The 22,228-nt window shown below is 44.3% G+C and overlaps 2 protein-coding genes and 3 non-coding genes across 8 annotated transcripts; all 5 read right to left on the minus strand.

The window, feature by feature from the left end:
* Positions 1-477: 477 nt before the first annotated feature.
* On the minus strand, positions 478-5,056 carry LOC139567726 (small ribosomal subunit protein uS2-like). Its single transcript, XM_071389179.1, has 8 exons — positions 4,990-5,056; positions 3,841-4,012; positions 3,145-3,263; positions 2,456-2,701; positions 1,780-1,908; positions 1,060-1,246; positions 884-928; positions 478-645 (listed from the first exon to the last, which is right to left on the minus strand). The coding sequence occupies exons 2-8, from the start codon at positions 3,971-3,973 to the stop codon at positions 551-553; spliced, it is 954 nt and encodes a 317-aa protein (XP_071245280.1). The 5' UTR covers positions 3,974-4,012; positions 4,990-5,056; the 3' UTR covers positions 478-550.
* LOC139569023 (small nucleolar RNA SNORA26) lies at positions 727-845 on the minus strand. Its single transcript, XR_011673859.1, has one exon. It is a non-coding gene; the product is annotated as a small nucleolar RNA SNORA26 (small nucleolar RNA).
* On the minus strand, positions 2,153-2,296 carry LOC139568993 (small nucleolar RNA SNORA62/SNORA6 family). Its single transcript, XR_011673830.1, has one exon. It is a non-coding gene; the product is annotated as a small nucleolar RNA SNORA62/SNORA6 family (small nucleolar RNA).
* On the minus strand, positions 2,789-2,928 carry LOC139568992 (small nucleolar RNA SNORA62/SNORA6 family). The gene has a single exon (XR_011673828.1). It is a non-coding gene; the product is annotated as a small nucleolar RNA SNORA62/SNORA6 family (small nucleolar RNA).
* Positions 5,057-6,039: 983 nt separating the features above from the next.
* On the minus strand, positions 6,040-21,962 carry LOC139567728 (mitochondrial glycine transporter B-like). Of its 4 annotated transcripts, none has more exons than XM_071389183.1 (8): positions 21,568-21,962; positions 21,259-21,369; positions 17,018-17,142; positions 13,836-13,920; positions 11,443-11,625; positions 10,137-10,305; positions 9,533-9,696; positions 6,040-9,285 (listed from the first exon to the last, which is right to left on the minus strand). In XM_071389183.1, exons 2-8 carry the CDS (start codon positions 21,271-21,273, stop codon positions 9,163-9,165), a joined length of 864 nt encoding a protein of 287 aa, XP_071245284.1. In that variant the 5' UTR covers positions 21,274-21,369; positions 21,568-21,962; the 3' UTR covers positions 6,040-9,162. The 4 variants fall into 4 exon arrangements, with proteins under 4 accessions (XP_071245284.1, XP_071245286.1, XP_071245285.1 ...); XM_071389185.1 differs by having other exon boundaries at positions 21,563-21,697; XM_071389184.1 differs by having other exon boundaries at positions 21,259-21,390; positions 21,568-21,696.
* Positions 21,963-22,228: the final 266 nt, after the last annotated feature.

The following is a 22,228-nucleotide window of genomic DNA, read 5'->3' on the forward strand; positions in this document are numbered from 1 at the left end:
AAGTATATTTTTTATTTTTATGGACACGAGGCCAAATAGGATCAAATCTGTCAAGAACTTTCTACAATCAACCTGTTATGCACAAATTCACATCACAGGAGTCAACCGTCTGCGATTCCCGTTTAAAGCTAGAATCCTTAATTGAAACAATAAGTTCTATAATAGTTGAACTAAGCTCATTAGGCATTTATAAATTATATTCAAGAAACAAAATGGGTCTTCATCGTTCAAGTCCAAAAATGGATGCAGCAACTAAGGATTCTATCTTTAAATATCAATTGTAAACTGAACAGTCACTATAATATTTTTATGGATTTCTGATTTATTTGTATACATTGTGACTCCGTGGTTGTGTTTAAGGCCAAACTGAAGACACCACAAGAGTAGATGACAGATTGACATAGAATTTAATGTGAAAACCCAATATAATAAACCCATGTATTTGTAATTGCCCTCATCCCAAGAAAAATAGACAAGTTTAAAAACAATAAGCCAAGTTTATTGACAGTCACTGTTTAAAGCACAGCTTTTGACTCTTGATTGAGACCACTTAGGACCAATCAGCGGAGGCACCACCCCACTCAGTAGCCTGGGCGGTGGGGGCAGCGGACCAATCCTCTGTGGCGGGCTGGGCACTCCAATCCTCTGTTGGAAGACAATCATGCGTGTGAGAGAATACAATCAAACCATTTATTGTACAGACGACACAGTCAAGAGAAAGAGAAATTGTGTTTCTCCCGACAGGATCCACAGTGAGGATTTGAGGCTTCACTACAGGTTTATGAGAGAACTATTCTACCCCTCTGTGTTGGTCATATAGGACATTTTAGGTCCTAGATGGGCAAAAAAGGGGCAATACTAATTTACTTTCAGTAGATCTTACCAGCAAAGCCTTCAGCTGCAGCTGGGGCCTTGGAAGGTGCAGCGGCTGAAAAGGAGAATTAAACAAAGTTTGAGTCAAATGTATTCCGGTAGCCATTTTGTTTTGTGATTGTCAAAATGTGCTACTCCATCCACCTTTGCATTTGTGGCCTCCACTCCTGTGTATTCATCACTTACCCTCGGTGAAGCTCTTACCCTCAATGCCAGCAGGGAACTGCTGGATGGGCACAGAGGGCACTGCCACTCCCTCGGACCAGTCGGCCACCTCGGGCTGGGCAAAGTCGGCCGTGGGGGCGGTCCACTCGCCCTGGAACTCGTCCTTGCCAACAGCCTTCTCGGCCGCGGCTTGCTCCTCCTTCTCAATCTGGAACGGGACGAAGAGGTTAGAAGTTAGGGATGCGACGTCACAATTTGCGAGAGCGCTCAGGTAAGCAGGCACCACAGGTATATAGATTCTTAGCGCAAGCATACAACACTCCAACACCACATCAGAAGCATATTTTGCTTCAAGTTGTTCCATCACTGATTGAGATAGGTCAGTTAAGGTTTCAGACTGCCATCTCACCCACAGTGATGGTTTTACTATTCCCTTCCAACGACAACTCACCCAGTCACTGACCGGACAACGCAAGTGCTTTTTAGAAGGGGAATGTGCATTCGAGGTCTCCAAACTCCGTTCCTGAATAGCTACATGGTGAGCAGGCTTTTGTTCCAGTCCAGCACCAACACATCTAATTCAATTAATCGTGGTCCAGACAGAGGCCCATGATTAGTTAAGTTGTATCAAACAATTAGTGCAGGGCTAGAACAAAAGCCCCAAACACAGCTCTCCAGTCAGATTTGAAAACCCCTGGTATAAACAGTGCGTGAACCATAGTGTCCCAGTATGTCAGTTACCTCCTCTGGATCTCTGTAGAAGTAGAGATCAGGCATGACCTCCCAGGGGTGTTCCCTGGAGATGGTGCCCCTCATCCGCAGCACCTCCCTGGACAGCATCCACCACATCAGACCAACGGAGTGGTGGCCCTGGAACACATCATACAACAGTCAGTTAGACCTAGGGTTGTATACTAAGTCAATGACAATTATATGCACCGGCAACAGTCAGTCATACAGAGGCACGAAGGCCATCAACAGAATTGATCAGTCTAAACTAGTAGAATTTGTTAGTGGATTAACTGATACCCAGTAAAAACATGACTACATGGGAGGGCATCTTCAACTACTGACGAGGAAGTAGAAAAGAAACACCCTAGGTAGTAAGAGTCATGGTTGTGGCTCAGGTCACTATCAAACTCCAGTCATGGGGCAGTAGCCCTACTGATGTTAGCGAAAACCCGGCCAGATCACTCTGGCACACTTCCGACACCTGAACACAGACATCAGACCGTGTCAAGCTTTAATTGTGTGCTGCATATTTCCATCAGTTGACCAAGATATCAGCGGAAGTTACCATCTACTCTTTCACTGAGGAAACACCATTGGGGACAAAACTGATATGATAGGCTGTTCAAGTCATATAAAAATGTAAGACCACTAGAACATACATCTGTAGTCTATGGCCTGTCTGTACCTTGTTGTTGCAGGGGATGGCGATGTCCACGTATCTAAGGGGAGAGTCAGTGTTGCACATGGCGATAGTGGGGATGTTGACGTAGGAGGCCTCAGTCAGGGGTTGGTGGTCGGCACGGGGGTCTGTCACGATCAGGAGGCGGGGCTCACGGAAAGCAGCCTGGATCTGATTGGTGAAGGTTCCGGGGGTAAAACGACCGTGGAAGGTGGTGGCGCCGGTGGCAGATGCAAACTTCAGCACAGCCCTCTGGTTGGAGGAGAACGGGGAGTGGAGTTAGTGGATTGGCAGGTGACCCAGTCAAGAATATAACTTAGCAGTAATTTAGTATGTTTTGGTTGTGGCTCAGGTCACTATCAAACTCCAGTCATTGGGCAGCAGCCCTACTGATGTTAGCGAAAACCCGGCCGGATCACTCTGGCACACTTCCGACACCTGAACACAGACATCAGTGCCAGGCTTTAATTGTGTGCCGTTTAGCTAGTCACCCACAATTACATCAGGCCAACTGAGCTGACCAAAGTAATGTTCATTAGGGCACACTAGTAAATAAAAACAAGTTTCTTATTGGACAAGTATAGATAGTACCTCTCCTCTTTAGACCGTTGACTTCCATTTTGCGCCTCCTGAACATAACACAGGAGAAACTCTGGGCCCTCATATGTCAGGTGAGCTAGCAGTGGGGGTCTCACCTGTCCAGTGTTCCTGGAGGAGATGACGCAGACATCAGCTGGGTTCTCAATGGCGACGATGGCACGAGCAGCCAGCAGCAGCTTCTCCCATGTCTTCTTCAGGTTGATAATGTATACACCTGATGGGACAACCAGTTACATTATTTACATGTTGATTCCCGACATGCATACAGCCATAATGTCTATACACATGCTAGCCTTTCTCAGGACAATCAATGAAGAAAAAGACTGTACCGGTTAAAACTGACTGAGGACTGGTGTTACACCCACATTGAGCTCATTATCTACTGGATAAGTGTTTGAGCTAGAGAAAAACATTCAATATTAGGAAGAGATGTTCCATCACTGATTGAGATAGGTCAGTTATGGTTTCAGACTGCCATCTCACCCACAGTGATGGTTTTACTATTCCCTTCCAACGACAACTCACCCAGTCACTGACCGGACAACGCAAGTGCTTTTAGAAGGGGAATGTGTATTTCAGAGGTCTCCCAACTCTGATCCTATAAACTTGTGTGCAGACTATTGTTCCAGCCCAGCACCTGATTCAAGACCACAAATAGTTGAATTACGTATAATAATGCAGGGCTGGAAGAAAAGCATTCACATCCTCACCCATCAAAATATGTGCGAGTTCAGAAAGTCTTCAGATCATAAAGTGACAAATAACCAGGGATCTCATATTCCTCCACTCACCATCACTCTTTCTCTTGTACGTGTAGTGCTCCATCTGGAAGTCCATGTTGGTACCTCCCAGGTGGGTCCCGGCTGCCAGGAACTTGAGCACATCCTCCTCCTTCATCTGCAGCACATCCAGACCTCCGGACATCGTGACCACTTTTCCTAAGTTACGAGTTATGTGGAAAAGCTGCAGGGGGAAAAAAGAGACAGGTGAGATGTTGCACAAAGGTAGGGAAGCAGAGAATGGTTGCAGTTGGAACTGAGGGGTGATTGTGGCTCAGGTCACTATCAAACTCCAGTCATGGGGCAGCAGCCCTACTGATGTTAGCGAAAACCCGGCCGGATCACTCTGGCACACTTCCGACACCTGAACACAGACATCAGACTGTGTCAGGCTTTAATTGTGTGCTGAACAAACTGTCAAAGCTGCAATGCTTATAATGATTTAGTGTACTTATACAGGCACTTGCAACAGGGACTTGGCATCCGTTTCTAAAAACATAATTTACAATTATTAAATCAAAATATTGTTGCAGTTCCTTATGAATGACATCTGATCTCTGAGTGATGATCGGCATGAGCATGTGGGGAAGAGGGGCGGCAGGTAACAGTGGTTAGAGGGTTGGGCCAGTAAACGAAAGGTTGCTGGATCTTATCCCTGAGCCGACAAGGGGCCCCTGAACAAGGCAGTTAACCCACTGTTCGATGGTAGGCCGTCATTGTAAATAATAATTCGTTCTTAACTGACTTGCCAAGTTAAATAAAAAAGTGTTGTAAGCAGCAAGTTTACTCCACTAACCCCAATTAGATGCAATATTGCTGAAGAATTCATATCAATAAATACAATGTTGCAAATGAGCATTACATTACATGTGTGAAACTAGTCTAACTTAATTTATGGATGTTGGCTACTTCAGTTATTAGTATCCAACTTCTTCAATGGATTTCACGAGCACGCATGGCTAACTAGCTACTAGTGCTAAGGTTAGTAGTAGCTACATGGCTTCTGGCCTAGCTGTCTAACATGTAATTCGCTATTTACAGCGGTTGTATTTATACGGATATGGGAAACATTCAGACACAATTCCATAGTTGTTCGTAACATGGCGTTAATATTGGTCTCCGCAACTTTCACCTCAAGAAAATATAAAACATTTATCTCACCACGAGACAACGCCGTATGGAGTTCTGTACCTCAAGGTAAAAGAGAAAGAGAAACGGAAGTTACGTGTTTATATACTGTAAATTCCACCAATCATCTTCCATTTCCTTTTCCATGATTAGTGTAGAAGGTCGATAGATGGTAGTCAAATCATTTGAGACGAAAGTGCTATGAGAAAGGGCATAAATTGTGATGGGAAGCAGTTGTTACTTCAAATTCAGTTAAATTTATAAATAAATACTGTAAAGTTATTGCCAAGAGATCATGCCTTCACCCCATATAGTAATGGTTGATCGAACGGCTTTATAGTCTATTTATGTCAGTAAAATTATAGGTTGCCATTTTGAGGTACTTATATCTGAATATTTTGATGCCATTTCAATGGCATCAAACATTATCCGATTTGGTAATGTTCAAAGGGAATATATATATGGTCTGTGCTGTTAGAGAATACTTGCCAAAGAGGTAATTTAAGAATACGTTTACCTAACCTCAGTCTTAGTGACTGTGTCCTTGTGCATATCAGCATGTGTCGATCACACTCTGATTATTTCCCCCCTCTCTCCACATCAGGGAAAGTCAGTTGTGGGGCTGTCTAGTGCAGTGCCTGTCTCTTCCTCAGGACACATGGACCCCGGATTTCTGAGGACATGAGCTGTAGCCTGTCACTGTCTGTTATGTCAATGTGGTGTTGCTTTGGAGAGACCAGCGGGCTATACAACAAATTAGGATCAAATTAGGATCAAGCAACCAGAAATAACTATTGATCTTCTGGTTCATTATAAAAGCTAAACTTAGATGTGTGTTCATTTGTTGAATCAATTAGATCATGCGCATCTCATGCTTGTTTTAATTTAAAAAAATAAACTTAAGACTATTTAGGCAGATTTGCTGGTTAACTCCTTGATCAGCGTTGTAGTCACCCCCTGGTACTGAGGTTTGAGCCTGAAAATACAGCAGCTCAAGGTAAAGAGACCCACAAAGGATGATAACATGATGAACCAATGTTGAAGTTAATCTAGGCAAAGATTGAATCAAATAAACACCAGGAATTGTACAAAAATGGGGGGAATTTTATTCACTTAAAAACAAAACAGGCACAGCATCGGTCTGAGCAAACTCACATGCACAGACAAAATATTGACAATAATAACAGACAATATACAGTGTAAAGTCACAATATCAAGGACAATAGTGATAGCGATGATAATCGCCAAGGCAAAAATGTTACGGCACAGAACAATTTGGTGGTAAGAGTTGTTACTGTGTTACGACAACACAAACACACAGACAAGGGCTGAAGAGCTACCAATTCTCAAGAAACGTCAATCACCCCAGTCCTTTTACCAGCCGCTAAGGGGCTTGAATGAATGAATGAATATGCATTGAATTCTAAAGTGCATTCACTGACTGGCATTGAGCTAGGGTTAACTCAGTGTTTCCCCTCTCAATGACTCAAACTACTCAGCGCCCAGTTTATTAGGTACACCCCGTTCACGAAAATGGTTCGCTCCTACAGACAGTGAGTCACGTGGCCGTGGCTTGCTATAAAAAGCAGGCAGACAGGCATCGAGGCATTTAGTTACCAGTCGATTGAACGTTAGAATGAGAAAAACGAGTAACCTATGCGACTTTGAGCGTGGTATGATCGCTGGTGCCAGGCGCGCCGGTTCCAGTATCTCGGAAACGGTCGGCCTCCTGGTCTTTTCACTCACGACAGTGTCTAGGGTTTACAGAGAATGGTGCGACAAACAAAAAACATCCAGTAAGCGGCCGTCCTGTGGGTGAAAACAGCTTGTTAATGAGAGGTCGAAGGAGAATGGCAAGAATCGTGCAAGCTAACAGGAGGGCCACAAACAGGCAAATAATGTCGGGGAATGGCATTTCGAAATGCACAAATCATCTAGTCTAGGATGGGCTATTGCAACAGACAACCACACCGGCGTCCACTCCTATCAGTTATAAACAAGCGGTTCCAGTGGACACGTGCTCTCCAACACTGGACAACTGAGGAGTGGAAAAACATTGCCTTGTCCGACGAATCCAGGTTCCTGTTGCTTCATGCTGATGGCAGAGTCAGGATTTGGCAGAGTCAGAATGTTTCCACGCCCCAAAGAATTCAGTCAGTTCTGGAAGCAAAGGGGGTCCGACCTGGTACTAGATGGATGTACCTAATAAACTGGCCACTAAGTGTATATTGAAGCTATGTTATGTCCTTTTCATTTGTGTGTGTAAAAAGCAAAAACAGTTGGAAAACAGTGATTGTAGTGATGGTATTGGATTTAAATCAGTTTCTCTCAGCCATCTCTGGTCCTCGAAGCTTCAGGCTCTATAGACTGAGTATTCCAAACATTAACATTAAGAACACCCTCCTAATACTGAGTAGCGCTCACTTAGTGTATATTTTGAATCTGTAACAATACTTTTCAATATAACACATCTCTTTAAAACTGACGTGTTCAAAAATAATACCCATGACATGGCACACTGGACACTGTGTGTTAAAAAAATATACACGTGTATGGGCTTCCAAAAATGAACTACTCAAAATACTGAATACATAGGCCTATTTATTTACAAAACTAATAACAGAGACCATCCAGGACCATGGCTGTGCATCACTGATATGGATTCCTATATTTAGCTGGGTAGTGTACATTAGTGCACACCGTAGCAAAATGTTTTGCATTGAAAAACAAAAACATTTTACATTTCATATAGGACAAGATCAGCTAGTCCCTCCGGTTTGCTTTCTTTTCGTGACTACTCAATCCAGCCCATGTAATACAGTGATGCTGAAGCTGCATGTTCATGATAGCGATGTTGACTATTGTCTCATAATGCCACAGCCCCAAAGAGTTGCATTGTCTGGGTTCCAATGGCATTGACTAGAGCCAATTATCCATCTATGGCTCTGGGATTGACTATCATTACTAGTTAGATAAAGCACATCTGGTCTACAACACTGCAACCAGAATGGAATGCACTAGAAATTAGATCAAAGTTGAATTGGGTACAGAGAACACCTGCTGTACACTATTTGAATATGGCTAAGTATGCCAATGCCAAGTTGCTAGTAGCTAATTGTGCAGTTGCAGTATAGAAAATATCAGCCTAGTCTTTTGCTACAATGCACAGCAATATTGTCTTGATTGTCCAAGCTAGTAAGAAATATTTTAGTCAGTCAATAAATATCGTATTTCCTTCAGTCAGTCGACAGGTCACAATAATCACTGTGCTGTTATAATGTATTTCTGCCGGTCATTTGTAAATATGTTGCATGGTTATGGCACTGGGTTGCTTTGTCCAGTCCACTACACTTTTAGCCAGCAGAAAACCTCTTGCTGAGGTAATTCAATCAAAGCTGCTGTTTCGTCTTGGGAGTGGGAGTGTTAGAGACACCTAGATGTTAGTCACAGTCATTCATAGTCATAGGAAAGTGGGTGACAGTCGGCGACAGTCTCTGTCACTGGAGTGGTATCCAGAGCTAAACCACAGTGGTCGTAGTCTGAGAGTCTCCCCCATAGAAATATAATTAGATCATTCTCTATGGTCTCCCCAGTCTGAGAGTCTCCCCCATAGAAATTTAATTATATAATTCTCTATGGTCTCCCCAGTCTGAGGGTCTCCCCCATAGAAATATAATTATATAATTCTCCATGGTCTCTCCAGTCTGAGAGCGTCTCCCCCATAGAAATGTAATTAAATAGATCCCTATGGTCTCCCCCATAGAAATAGATAGTTCTCTATGGTCTCCCCAGTCTGAGAGGGTCTCCCCCATAGAAATGTAATTAAATAGATCCCTATGGTCTCCCCCATAGAAATAGATAGTTCTCTATGGTCCCCACACTCAGAGGGATCAGTTCAGTTCTCAGCAGAAGGGGATGTCATTTAAGGTCAGGGTTGACAATGTAAGGACATACATCAAACATTCACAATCACTCTCATAAACATCAACATGTAAAACACACACACAACTTTCACTCTTCCATGCCACCGACACCCACCTCTTTTTCTTTCCCAAGCTAGTTGCAGTGATAAACAGTCCCTACACCTCCTCTCTCCCTCCTCCTTCACTCCTTCTCCTCTCTTTCTTCTCCTTCAAACTGATGCTTTGTATAAAAACAACTGCCCACGTCATTCTTCCATTATCAGTTCTTCCCTGTCTCCTCTCCTCAGGACTTGAGTCCCATGCGGGCCATCAGCTGTTCGTAGACGGTCCAGGCCATGGCTGCCATCAGAGTCCTCCTCAGAGAGCGTGGCACAGCCCCACGGAAGAAACCCCTCAGACCATGCTCCTGAAGGAGAGAGAAGAGGAGAGTTCAATCACTGTTCAGTTGGTAAAAACAATAGTGTGTGCAAGAAGAGATGTTCAGTCGCTTTTGGAGGAACATTTACATTCAATAAGAAGTGCTTCAAATCCATAGCTATATCTCATGGATTAAAATACTCTCAGAATAGGAAAAATTGGAAGACCAAGAATGGTAGCTTAAACATAGGAAATGAATCATGTAGTGTATATTTTCATTAAGATTCAGGCCTCACCGTATAGATGTAGCGAATGGCGTCCTTAGTGGTCCAGTGGGCGGGGCTGACCTGGATGTGAGTCTTGACCACGTCGGCTGGCTGGGTGACCACAGAGGCCAGGACTCCAGCCATCACCCCACAGCCAAAGTTCCCCAACGGGGCATAGGGCGACGAGCTCACCTCTGAGGGAAGAGACCGCACAGAGAATGTCAGACCTACACGGGCACTAACAGAAAATACATCGGCAGGTAGCCTAGTGGTTAGAGCGTTGGACTAGTAACCGAAAGGTTGCAAGATCGAATCCCCGAGCTGACAAGGTAAAAAAATATGTTGTTCTGCTCCTGAACAAGGCAGTTAACCCACTGTTCCTAGGCCGTCATTGAAAATAACTTAACTGACTTGCCTAGTAAAATAAAATAAACATGTCATTATTCTGGATTACTTGGAATTCAGTGCAAACAATACCCCACATGGCGTTTAATAGCTGTTTACACTAACAGACACCAATGTAAAGAAATCCTGCTGAAGTAACACACTTGACTATTCAGTGTGTCGGTGTGACATTTTGTAGTCTCTCACTCGCCCTCTTCCCCTCTTCTCACATAGAGTGTGTTTCTCTTACCCGGTGGCAGGGACCTCTTGGCCTGGCTGTAGAACATGACGTAGATGCCAGAGAAGGGGGCGTCTCGGAGCAGTGTGGCCGTCAGCCCGGAGAACAGAGCCCTGGGCCCCTCCGTCTCACACACACTCTTCAGAGCTCCCAGAATGCTCACGTAGTTGTACCGTCCGCTCTGCGAAACACACACAGTAATACACCACATTATACACTACAACCACAGTAGATCACGTAGTTATACCGTCCACTCTGGAATACCTACAGATTACCATGAGGGTTGGGGTCGGTTCCATTTCAATTGACTGAATTGAAATGGAATTGACCCCAACGCTGAATACAGCGGAGGACGGCTCATAGTAATGACCGGAATGGAGTCAATGGAATGGTATCAAACACATGGTTTTCATCTGTTTGATACCTTCCCATTCACTCCATTCCAGCCATTATTATGAGCCGTCCTCCCCTCAGCAGCCTCCACTGATTGAATACTAACTCAATACACAACATTACACACAACTACTAGCAACATTTAAACACTAAACCAGATAGATATCCAGCACCACTGGAAACCAACGGAGCGCCATTAATAAACAGATGACACATCGTAGTCATACAGATGAAGAAACTAGCAGGCGACATAGTTCCATTAAACATTTGTAGTCGTGACACATCCTCTATGCACAGCTAGATGCTCGGGCCTAATAAAACCAACACGACAGAATTTATTCAATAGAAGCGTTTAGTTCCCAAGGCAATCAGCTCTCCCATCAGATAACCTTCTCTCTCTCCTCTCTTTTCCCTTTATCTCCTCCTCCTGTCTCTCTGCGGTAGCAGGCTGCTAATTCTACCATCCTCCTCTCTCTAATTCTACCTTCCAGCTCCAGGCCACAGACACCAGAAATATCCCAGCCTATCTGCTAGTGCTTGTTCTATGCTATTACTGAACCACCAACTCCTCCCCTTCCTCCTTTGTTTACTTCCTGACTTCATTCTCCCTTTCCTCTCACACACATTCTGATTCTGAACCATTCCTCATCTTAATTCATACATCCTTCCACCCCTTCTTCCATCCATTCATGCTTATCTTCCTCCTAATCCATCCTAAACATACATAGCTGTAGCAACCCTCACCTCATCCTTGCTCCTCTCCGTCCACCTCCACCATTGCCTCAAAGTATTTTTCCATCCTCATATAGCTGTAACAACCTCTCGCCCACTCAACCATACCTTAATCCCAGCTACTTCCCCTCTCCATCACTCCATCTTTTATTTTAGTCCATCCACATTCACAACACCGAGAAGAAGCTCTCACCTCGAAGCGTGTCTTGATGACGGTGACAGGCAGCATGCAGACCCCAGCCACGGCCCTGGCCCCGGCCCCCAGCAGCACAGCCTCCCCAGCGTTAGGGGCCCGGCCCTCCTGGAAGTAGTGCTGCTTCAGTGAGTAGAAGGTAGAGAAGTAGATCCCTACGCCTGGGATACAGCGCACAAACGACTGGAGAGAGAGAGAGAGAGGGGAGAGAGAAAGAGAGAGAGAGGGGAGAGAGATAGAGTGTGTGAGGACAATGAGAGAGAGAGCGGGTGAGAGAGGGGAGAGAGTGGGAGAGAGAGAGACAGGAGGGCGAGAGGAGGGTGAGAGAGAAAGGTCAAGATTTAGATTGTAGCTGAATTCTTCTTTAAGGTAGAAGCAATGGCGAAGTGGATAAAGATGTTGGGATATCCACTGAGTTTTTAAACGACGGAGCGCGACATGGTTCAGCAACAATAAATCAGCACCATCAACTTTCTGGGTTTTCAAATGTATACTGTGCTAATGAGGACATGATAAAAGAGTCAAGGTGAGCAATGTACAATTCGGTGAAATGCGCGAACGAGGCATTTGTGACAGTTGAAGTCGGAAATTTACATACACCTTAGCCAAATACATTTGAACTCAGTTTTTCACAATTCCTGACATTTAATCGCAGTAAAAATTCCCTGTCTTAGGTTAGTTAGGATCACCACTTTATTTTAAGAATGTGAAACGTCAGAATAATAGTAGAGAGAATTATTTATTTCAGCTTTTATTTCTTTCATCACATTCCCAGTGGGTCAGAAGTTTACATATACTCAATTAGTAGTTGGTAGCGTTGCCTTTAAATTGTTTAACTTGGGTCAAATGTTTCGGGTAGCCTTCCACAAGCTTCCCACAATAAATTGGGTGAATTTTGGCCCATTCCTCCTGACAGAGCTGGTGTAACTGAGTCAGGTTTGTAGGCCTCCTTGCTTGCACACGCTTTTTCAGTTCTGCCCACACATTTTCTATAGGATTGAGGTCAGGGCTTTGTGATGGCCACTCCAATACCTTGACTTTGTTGTCCTTAGGTCATTTTGCCACAACTTTGGAAGTATGCTTGGGGTCATTGTCCATTTGGAAGACCCATTTGCGACCAAGCTTTAACTTCCTGACTGATGTCTTGAGATGTTGCTTCAATATATCCACATAATTTTCCTCCCTCATAATGCCATCTATTTTGTGATGTGCACCAGACCCTCCTGCAGCAAAGCACCCCCACAACATGATGCTGCCACCCCCGTGTTTCACGGTTGGGATGGTGTTCTTCGGCTTGTAAGCCTCCTCCTTTTTCCTCCAAACATAACAATGGTAATTATGGCCAAACAGTTCTATTTTTGTTTCATCAGACCAGAGGACATTTCTCAAAAAAGTACGATCTTTGTCCCCATGTGCAGTTGCAAACCGTAGTCTGGCTTTTTTTATGGTGGTTTTGGAGCAGTGGCTTCTTCCTTGCTGAGCGGCCTTTCAGGTTATGTCGATATAGGACTCGTTTTACTGTGGATATAGATACTTTTGTACCCGTTTCCTCCAGCATCTTCACAAGGTCCTTTGCTGTTGTTCTGGGATTGATTTGCACTTTTCGCACCAAAGTACGTTCATCTCTAGGAGACAGAACGCGTCTCCTTCCTGAGCGGTATGACGGCTGCGTGGTCCCATGGTGTTTATACTTGCGTACTATTGTTTGTACAGATGATGAACGTGGTACCTTCAGACATTTGGAAATTGCTCCCAAGGATGAACCAGACTTATTTTCTGAGGTCTTGGCTGATTTCTTTTGATTTTCCCATGATGTCAAGCAAAGAGTCACTGAGTTTGTAGGCCTTGAAATACATCCACAGGTACACCTCCAATTGACTCAAATGATGTCAATTAGCCTATCAGATGCTTCTAAAGCCATGACATAATTTTCTGGAATTTTCCAAGCTGTTTAAAGGCACAGTCAACTTAGTGTATGTAAACTTCTGACCCACTGGAATTGTGATAAAGTGAATTATAAGTGAAATAATCTGTCTGTAAACAATTGTTGGAAAATTACTTGTGTCCTAACCGACTTGCGGTTCAAACTCGTTGAAAAACGAGTTTTAATGACTACAACCTAAGTGTATGTAAACTTCCGACTTCAACTGTACATGGGGCCGCCATCTTTATGCACCTCTGCTATTGTTCACACAAAAGAAAACAGTTGTAAAAAAAAGTCCTGTCGTTTCTTGGAGAGTGACGTGATGTACTAAGAAAGTCTGGTTCTTAGAAAAAGATTAACTAACCAAAGTGATACACTAAGCCAGACTTCGTACACAGACTGTGTTAAAACAGGGAAAGTAAACCACAAGATGAACAGGGAAGCCAGACTGTTTCGATTAGACTCTCACCGGTGACACTCCCTTCCACAGGCCCAGGAAGCTCTCTGTCCGAATGACCTGGATAAGCACCGTCATCATCCCCACTTTAGGAGCTCTGAGACAGGAGATAAATAAATCGTTACACACACACACACACATTAAGCTAAGAGACTGGATACCTGAAAATAAATTGAAAGCCTACAAACACAGATTCACCTGTAGATATGTTCCCAAAACGTCTTTGGGGGTCAATTCTAGTGAGGAATTATTAGCATGGAAGTGTTTCTAATTAGCATATATGGGTCAAATGAAGGGATTCAAACTGTCTGAAAGCTACTGAAGAGGGATTCTACACTGCTGTGTGTGTGTGTGTGTCTCTGCGTGTTTGTATCAGTGTTTATGCAAGTATACATGCGCGCGTGTGTGTACCTGTGTGTCTCTGGCTCTTTCTGTGTACGTGTGTCTTACAGACTAGAGCTGGGACGAGAAACCAAAAAATTACCGACACAGCAAAACGGCATAGAGAAAAGCATCACGCTGCCGGAGCACAACACTTTCATCTATGCCGTTTCATTTGAGCCAATCAGAGCCCTGTTCTATCCCAAGCTTCCAAAACCTGCTGTTGGCAGTTCCCCCAAGTGATGTAGCGAGTGGCCTCGTTCATTAGTGATGTTGCGAGTAGCTTCGTTCATTAGCGGGTTCAAATGAACGGAGACAAAAACTGCCGTCCCAGAAATCCAAGAACAATTGCTGCCAAACAAGGACGTTGTGTCGGTTGTTTGGGCCTATTTTGGTTTTCAACCTAGTGACATTGAGCAGAGTGAGGCGATGTGCTTGAACTGTCGCACAACTATAGCAACCACTCGAGGTAACACCAACAACTGTTTCCACCATTTGAAACACAGGCAGGTAATAGAGCATGACGAATGCATGGCGAAGAAGAATTAGGCAGAGGTCAACAAGTGTCATGACTAGGGCTGTCATGAAATGCTGTCAGCGGGTGATTGTGATGCAATTAACTGCCTGACTAAAGTTAATTGACTGTTAATTAACATAAACGTGTTTAGAATTTCTGGCTACCACGCATAGCCTACAAGCCACTGATGCAGACCTTTGGAACATCTACATTTTAAGTCCAATAAATCCATTTAATATTGCTTACAGCATTACAATAAATCCATAGTTTATTTTAGGCAGGTCTAAAGAAACATGAGGTGAAGAAAATGTAGCCTATTTCAGAAGAACACAGTGATTTAAAGGGACAATGAAGGGCTGCGTACTGGCCATTAGCAGAAGTTAGCAAGTTTGGTAGGCTATCAGCGGCATCAGAGCGCAGTTTTGGAGCCTCATTACCGTGACTCAACAGTCATGTGGAATTTGACTGCGGTCATGACTCATGACTGCCGGTGTGGCGGTAATATGGTCACTATAACAGCCTTAGTAATGACAAGAGCAGTGCCCAGGGACAACAACCCAATAAGGAATCGTTTGCACACACAACTTACTATGCAACACACACTAACCGATGGAATGAAATTACAGATGGCATAACGTACCACATCGCAAAAGAAGATGGTTCACAATCTGGACAAGAAATACAATGTGATGGCAAAATAGCATCGGAGCTGAAACGGGTGCAGTGCAGTATTTCGCAACAACAACTGATATGTGATCCAGTAGGACGGCGAAGCCCTACATGTCATTGACACTGCACTACATCGAAGCTATGAATTGAGCAGGCGCTTTATCAAGTATATGTAAGGACGGTTATTTGTCTTTTCTAAGTCGCCTTTCTCATAGGCCTGCAATTTCAGCGTTTTCATCCAAAAAGCTTTGTTGTTCCAATATACATACATTATGTTGTTGATCCATTGTCCTAAAAATGCTAACCTAATGTAAAAAGTGTTACTGTATGCAGGAGGCATAGATATAGCTCTAATTTAGGACACACAGGGCCTGGCCATGTGCATACCATGGTACTAGCCAAGTACAGTTCAGATGGTTTTGAAGAAGCAATAATAATAACACACACACGGATACTCAATCAGACACGTCTGTCTCAAAGACAGCCACCTAAATAGAGTCTCCATCATCCTTCCATTGCTCTCTCTCTCTCTCTCTCTCTCTCTCTCTCTCTCTCTCTCTCTCTCTCTCTCTCTCTCTCTCTCTCTCTCTCTCTCTCTCTCTCTCTCTCTCTCTCTCTCTCTCTCTCTCTCTCTCTCTCTCTCTCTCTCTCTCTCTCTCTCTCTCTCTCTCTCTCTTTTTCTTTCTCTCTCTCTCTCTCTCTGCTGTTCCTACTGTAACCCAACAGTACAGTATCCTCACAGAGGGAAGGATGGAATGAGCCTTGGCAGCCCCCCAGGCACGTGCTTCATCCCGCCAAGCTCTCTCTCTCTCTCTCTCTGTGTATCTCTGTCTCAGGTCAAATGGTTTGTGTCATATGACTCCCATCACTGTACACTGTCTGTGGCATCAAGCATCCAAATGAATCAAATCGAGTTTGATTGGTCACATACACATATTTAGCAGATGTTATTGCGGGTGTAGCGAAATGCTAGAGGCCCCGTTTATCACAGAAAAAGATTTATGAAGTCAAATGTACTTCTTCCCCAATCAACAACAAAAAATAAAATAAATGTTATTTGTCACATACACATGGTTAGCAGATGTTAATGCGAGTGTAGCGAAATGCTTGTGCTTCTAGTTCCGACAATGCAGTAATAACCAACAAGTAATCTAACCTAACATAACTAAGATTCCATCAGACAGGAGCTAGGGTCTGTCATGGGATAAGCAGTATATCACCATTATAACTAAATTGGATTACTGGGTGAGCGAGTATTTTCATGCTTGTCAGAAGTGTTATTTTTGTGGTTCCCCAGTTCCCTACTGTCTCCACTAGATTGTCTGTATTGGTGAGGACTGGCAATGAGTTAGCTGAAGCTGAAGCTGCGCATCAGGTGCTTGTAGTCTGTTTAAAATACAGGTCCTGTCGCAGCGTTACATCATCTTTTAAACGCTGGATCACCTGGTACCCAAATAACTTCGGATAATATATTATGGCCATTTCTTTGACACAGTGTAAATAGGGTGCAAATGGAGAGTAACTGTGCACCTCCCCAAATAATAATTTATCATAATTGAATCGCAAAAAATGTGTCAATTTATGGCGATATGGATTTGTGTCCGAATTGCCGAGCTCCACTACATACCCAGGCTTCATGTTGTTCTGCAGGGTCTGCAGGCGCGTCTTGACCAGGTCCAGAGGCTGGAAGAGCAGCGTGGAGCAGGTGCCGCTCAAGGAGCCACACATGAAGGCCTTGAGAGCTGGATGCGCCTGGGGGGGGGGGGGGGGGGCATGGAGAGAGAGCGAGATGGGAGGAGAGAAGAGGGTGAGAAAAAGAAGGCGAGGGATAAGCACAGTTCCACATGTCGTTTTATGTGTGACTGATGCTACATACATGGGCATGCAGGAAGGCAATGCAGCTTACACTGCACATTCTGTTTGTGAAAACACAAACAATGCCCTAAAAGGCTACGCACAGTACGGAAACATGTTCATGATGTATGCACAAGTACACGCAGATACAACAAATTACAACGGCAGCCACAGAACACAGGCGAGTGCCCACACAACCAGTGGTAATGGAGATGCGTGCTGACAGTCGACACACAACCAGTGGTGATGGAGATGCGTGCTGACAGTCGACACACAACCAGTGGTGATGGAGATGCGTGCTGACAGTCGACACACAAACAGAGGAGCCGTCATGGCGAATCACACGGAGACTGAGCGTTATCATTATTCACACGTCTGATGGACAAACATGGAGGGGGGAGATGTACACAGACAAACGCTAAATACAGCTCGAGACGGAGGGATAAATTGGACACACACTGATAAATACCAACACACAGGCGCACGTACATACATACATACACCATTGCACTGCACACTCATCTGTACAAAAGGAATGTGTATGTGAGGATGCTGTTCATCGACTACAGCTCAGCCTTCAATACCATAGTGCCCTATAAACTCATTACAAAGCTCACGGCCCTGGGTCTGAACTCCTGCCTATGCAACTGGGTCCTGGACTTCCTGGTGGGCCGCCCCCAGGTGGTGAAGGTAGGCAACATTACGTGCTCGACACTGATTCTCAACACTGGGACCCCACAAGGGTGCGTCCTCAGGCCCCTCCTGTATTCTCTGTATGGCCTCACACAGTTCCAACTCCATCATCAAGTTTGCTGACAACACAACAGTAGTAGGCCTGGTTACCAACAACGACGACGAGATGGCCTACAGGCAGGAGGTAGGCACTCTGACGGCATGGTGCCTGGTAAACAACCTCTCCCTCAATGTCAGCAAAACAAAGGAGCTGATTGTGGACTTCCGTAGGAACCAGGTTGAACAGCCCCCATCCTCATCAACAGGACCGCGTGGAGACGGTCAAGAACTTCAAATTCCACTGTGTAGACATCTTAGAAAAGCTCAAATGGTCAAATCACACGGACACCGTGGTGAAGGCGGCAGAACAACTTCAGGAGGCTGAAGAAATTGGGCCTCTCCCAGAGGGCCCTCAGTGTTCTACAGGAGCACCATCGAGAGCATACTGTCGGGCTGCATCGCAGCCAGGTACGGCAACTCCACTGCCTCTGACCGTAAGGCACTTCCTGCAGCCAAACGCACCACTGGGTGCACACTGTCTGCCCTCCAGGACATCTACAACACCAGGTGTTGCAGGAAGGCCAAGAAGATCATCAGGGACCTCAGCCACCGTAGCCACGGCTGGTTCTCGCTGGTTCTATCACTCAGACGCGGGCAGTACAGGAGCATCATGGCGAAAACTGGAAGACTGGCCAATAGTTTCTACCGCCAGACCATCAGGCTGCTGAATAGCCACCACTAGTCAGCTTCCTACTACCACCTCCCCCCTGCTACTCCCCCTATGGACATTTCCTCCCCACCCCAATGACATTCATCACTGTTGCAGTTGTTAATATGTATATTCTTATTATTATTTCTATTGTTTTATTTCACACCCCCTCAACAGTCTTTAGTCAGTCTGCTTCTCCCCCCATGTTCACCCCCTCAACAGTCTTTAGTCAGTCTGCTTCTCCCCCCTATGTTCACCCCCTCAACAGTCTTTAGTCAGTCTGCTGCTCCCCCCTATGTTCACCCCCTCAACAGTCTTTAGTCAGTCTGCTGCTCCCCCTATGTTCACCCCCTCAACAGTCTTTAGTCAGTCTGCTGCTCCCCCCAATGTTCACCCCCTCAACAGTCTTTAGTCAGTCTGCTGCTCCCCCTATGTTCACCCCCTCAACAGTCTTTAGTCAGTCTGCTGCTCCCCCTATGTTCACCCCCTCAACAGTCTTTCGTCAGTCTGCTGCTCCCCCCTATGTTCACCCCCTCAACAGTCTTTAGTCAGTCTGCTGCTCCCCCCTATGTTCACCCCCTCAACAGTCTTTAGTCAGCCTCAATGGACATGTATTTATTCATCACTGCTACAGTTATGTATATAGTGCTATTTCTATTGTTGTTTTTTTATAACAATTTTCATTGTTTTATTTCACTTAGTCCTGCAGCAGATGTTCACTGTACCCTCCAATCACACCTGCAACCCTGTACATGTGAATTTTAAACACTCAATCTGAAACACACATGGACACACACACATATATACACACACACACACACACTCACAGATGACACACACATATATACACACACACATATAGATGCTGACAAGCGGATGATGCCGGATCTCAAATACTGTAATCATGGTGATTAACAATTACTTTTAAAAGCATGTAGACACAACTGCACAACAGCATAGCATGAAAACGCATCCACACTGGCACTTGACAGTAACACACACACACACACTGGCTATCCTCCCTACCTTTCCCAAGATGCTTGAGGGTTTGCCTCCTTGAGAATCCTGTTTCTGTTGCATGTCTCCCTCTTTCACCTCTCTCCCTCTCTGTGCTGCTGCTACGAACAGCATATTACAAAATAAGCCATCTCCATCTCTCGCTTCCCTCTCTCTCGATCTAACACACAATGGTTTGCTTCTCGATCTAACACACAATGGTTTGCTGCTGCTACCTCTCTTCTCGCCCCCCACCCACAGGCTTCTAAATTGGTTTCTCTCTCTCTCAATTGCTCGTTGATTCGCACATACACATGCATATACACAACAGAATTGCGCTGTTCTCTCTCCTCCCCTCCCCTCGCTTTCTGACAAATTTTGTCTCTATGAAATGATGTATGAGTCATGCAGTGGCTGTGTCTCTGTGTGTGATTTAGACTGTGTGTGTGTGAGAGTCTGTCTGTCATCTCTGTGTGTGTGTGTGTGACACTAAATATGGGTCACTGAGAATTGGATGGTGGTGGGAATCTGTTTATGCAAATGAATGTGTGACTTTCAGCCTGTGTGCACTACACTGTCTTCCCCAGGCCAGGATGACATAACCAATGTAATATTCTACTACACTAATTTTACAATGTTTGCACAGAAAATACAACTTTCTCAGTCTTTGGCAGCCTCCTTTACCACGACGTCACAGGCTTAGGCTCACAACCCATTATTCGCATCATTACAAACAAATATGTCCTATTTTTCTAAAGAATGCCATGGCAACAGACAACTATGACCAATGAGGGGCTGCCTGTAGAACATAAAAGGGTATTGGGCCTCACCTCCATGCACTTTGGACGATTTCAACTCCATACTTCTGGAGAATATAGTCAAATCCTGCCCATGACCGCAGGTATTTAAACCAAATCTTTGCAGAAAACAAATTTAGCTAACAGAATGATGGTTTGTGCCATCATTCTGTTACCAAACATTGCATCTGCAATGTTCAAGTAAATGTGTTTTAGTAACATTTTCTGTGGAAATTGTTAGAAGTAGTCCTTGTGCAGAGAGTTGTACGGTTTGTTTAACTTTGCAATCATTTGGTTTTAATTTGACATACATTTTAAAGCTGCAATATGTAACTTTTTGGGTGAAGACCAAATTCACAGAAATTAAGTTATAGTTCTGTCATTCTCATTGAAAGCAAGACTAAGAAGTAGATCTGCTCTATGTGCGTTATTTCTATGCTTCCTGTCCTTAATATTTCGTTTTTGGGTCTTACATTTGTACACCAACTACAAACATCTGAAAAAATATATATTTTTGGTTATAGAAAATATATTTCACAGCGGTTTATATGGTAAAAAAAAACGATTCCCAACACTTTTGTCATAACTTAAATTAGAACTATTAGATTTTTAGCAACCAGGAAATGGCGGAGCGTTTTCTGCATCTTTAATTAAAGTGAATATTCTGAGACTCAGTATCACTCTATCAGTCAGGTTAGCTCGCTCGTATAGTAACAAAGACAATGCCTGTGGACTACATAGTGTTCATGTATACATTTGTAGCTAACGTTACTAACTTACCAGTGCCAACTCCATTTTTGATGATGATGCAGTGGATGAATCCAGAAAGAGCGATTCGTGCGCCTCCTTCCCTTCTCTTGCCGTCTTGTCGCTGTTTGTTTACAGCCCCAACTACAGTGAGGGGGTGAATAGCTATACCAATTACATACGCACGTCAACATAATGATGCAATGTTTTGCAGAGACTCGCTACAGCTATTAAACTATAAAAGGACTACATCAGGTCAAACTGAATACATTAGTTAGCTACCTTTTTAGCTATTGAAAAGGTGGTCAAATATCATGCGCACGGCACGTAAACATACCTTACCTGGCTTTAAAGCGCTTTGAAGTTAGCTAGGGATCGATTATTAATTTCAAAGAGTCATTTTGCCGGTGACAGGCTACAAGAAACAAGTCGTCATTACACCAACTAGCGAACTGTTAGCTGAACAAAAAGCTAGAGACCTAGTAAGCGCGGACCTTTCAGTAATACTATAATGGTGTTTAGCTCAAATAAATACTCCGTTTAATCGTTAGGTAGCTAGCAAACTGTCTCAGCAAGCTAGCCAACGTTAGCTGTCCTGTCTTTGCAAAAGTACTTGGCTGGCTTTGTACTAAAACGTTTGACTGCTCACAGCAACCAACGTGTATTCATCTACTACCTAGTAAAATATAATTCACTAGATTTAAAACGTAGACTATGCAGTTGCTGCCATCCACCTTGTTTATTGCTGTCAATGACAATGTTTGTCAGTGTCGGGAAACGTCAAACCTGCAGTGCGTGCGTAGTGAGATCAGCAATTTCCCCCCACGTCGCCCCAAGCCCCCCTCTACCCCGTACCAGTCGGGGCCAACCGGTTTCATCTCGCTTTCCACTGCAAAATATACAGTGGGAGGGGAGCATAGGCAATATTTCTAGTTATACTCTTTGAACCCTCTGGTGGTGTACTTGAGGACTGCATATGTGTAAATACTGTAGCTAATTTGTG

The sequence above is a fragment of the Salvelinus alpinus genome, chromosome 2, assembly GCF_045679555.1.
Source record: "Salvelinus alpinus chromosome 2, SLU_Salpinus.1, whole genome shotgun sequence".
Taxonomy (NCBI): Eukaryota; Metazoa; Chordata; class Actinopteri; order Salmoniformes; family Salmonidae; genus Salvelinus; species Salvelinus alpinus.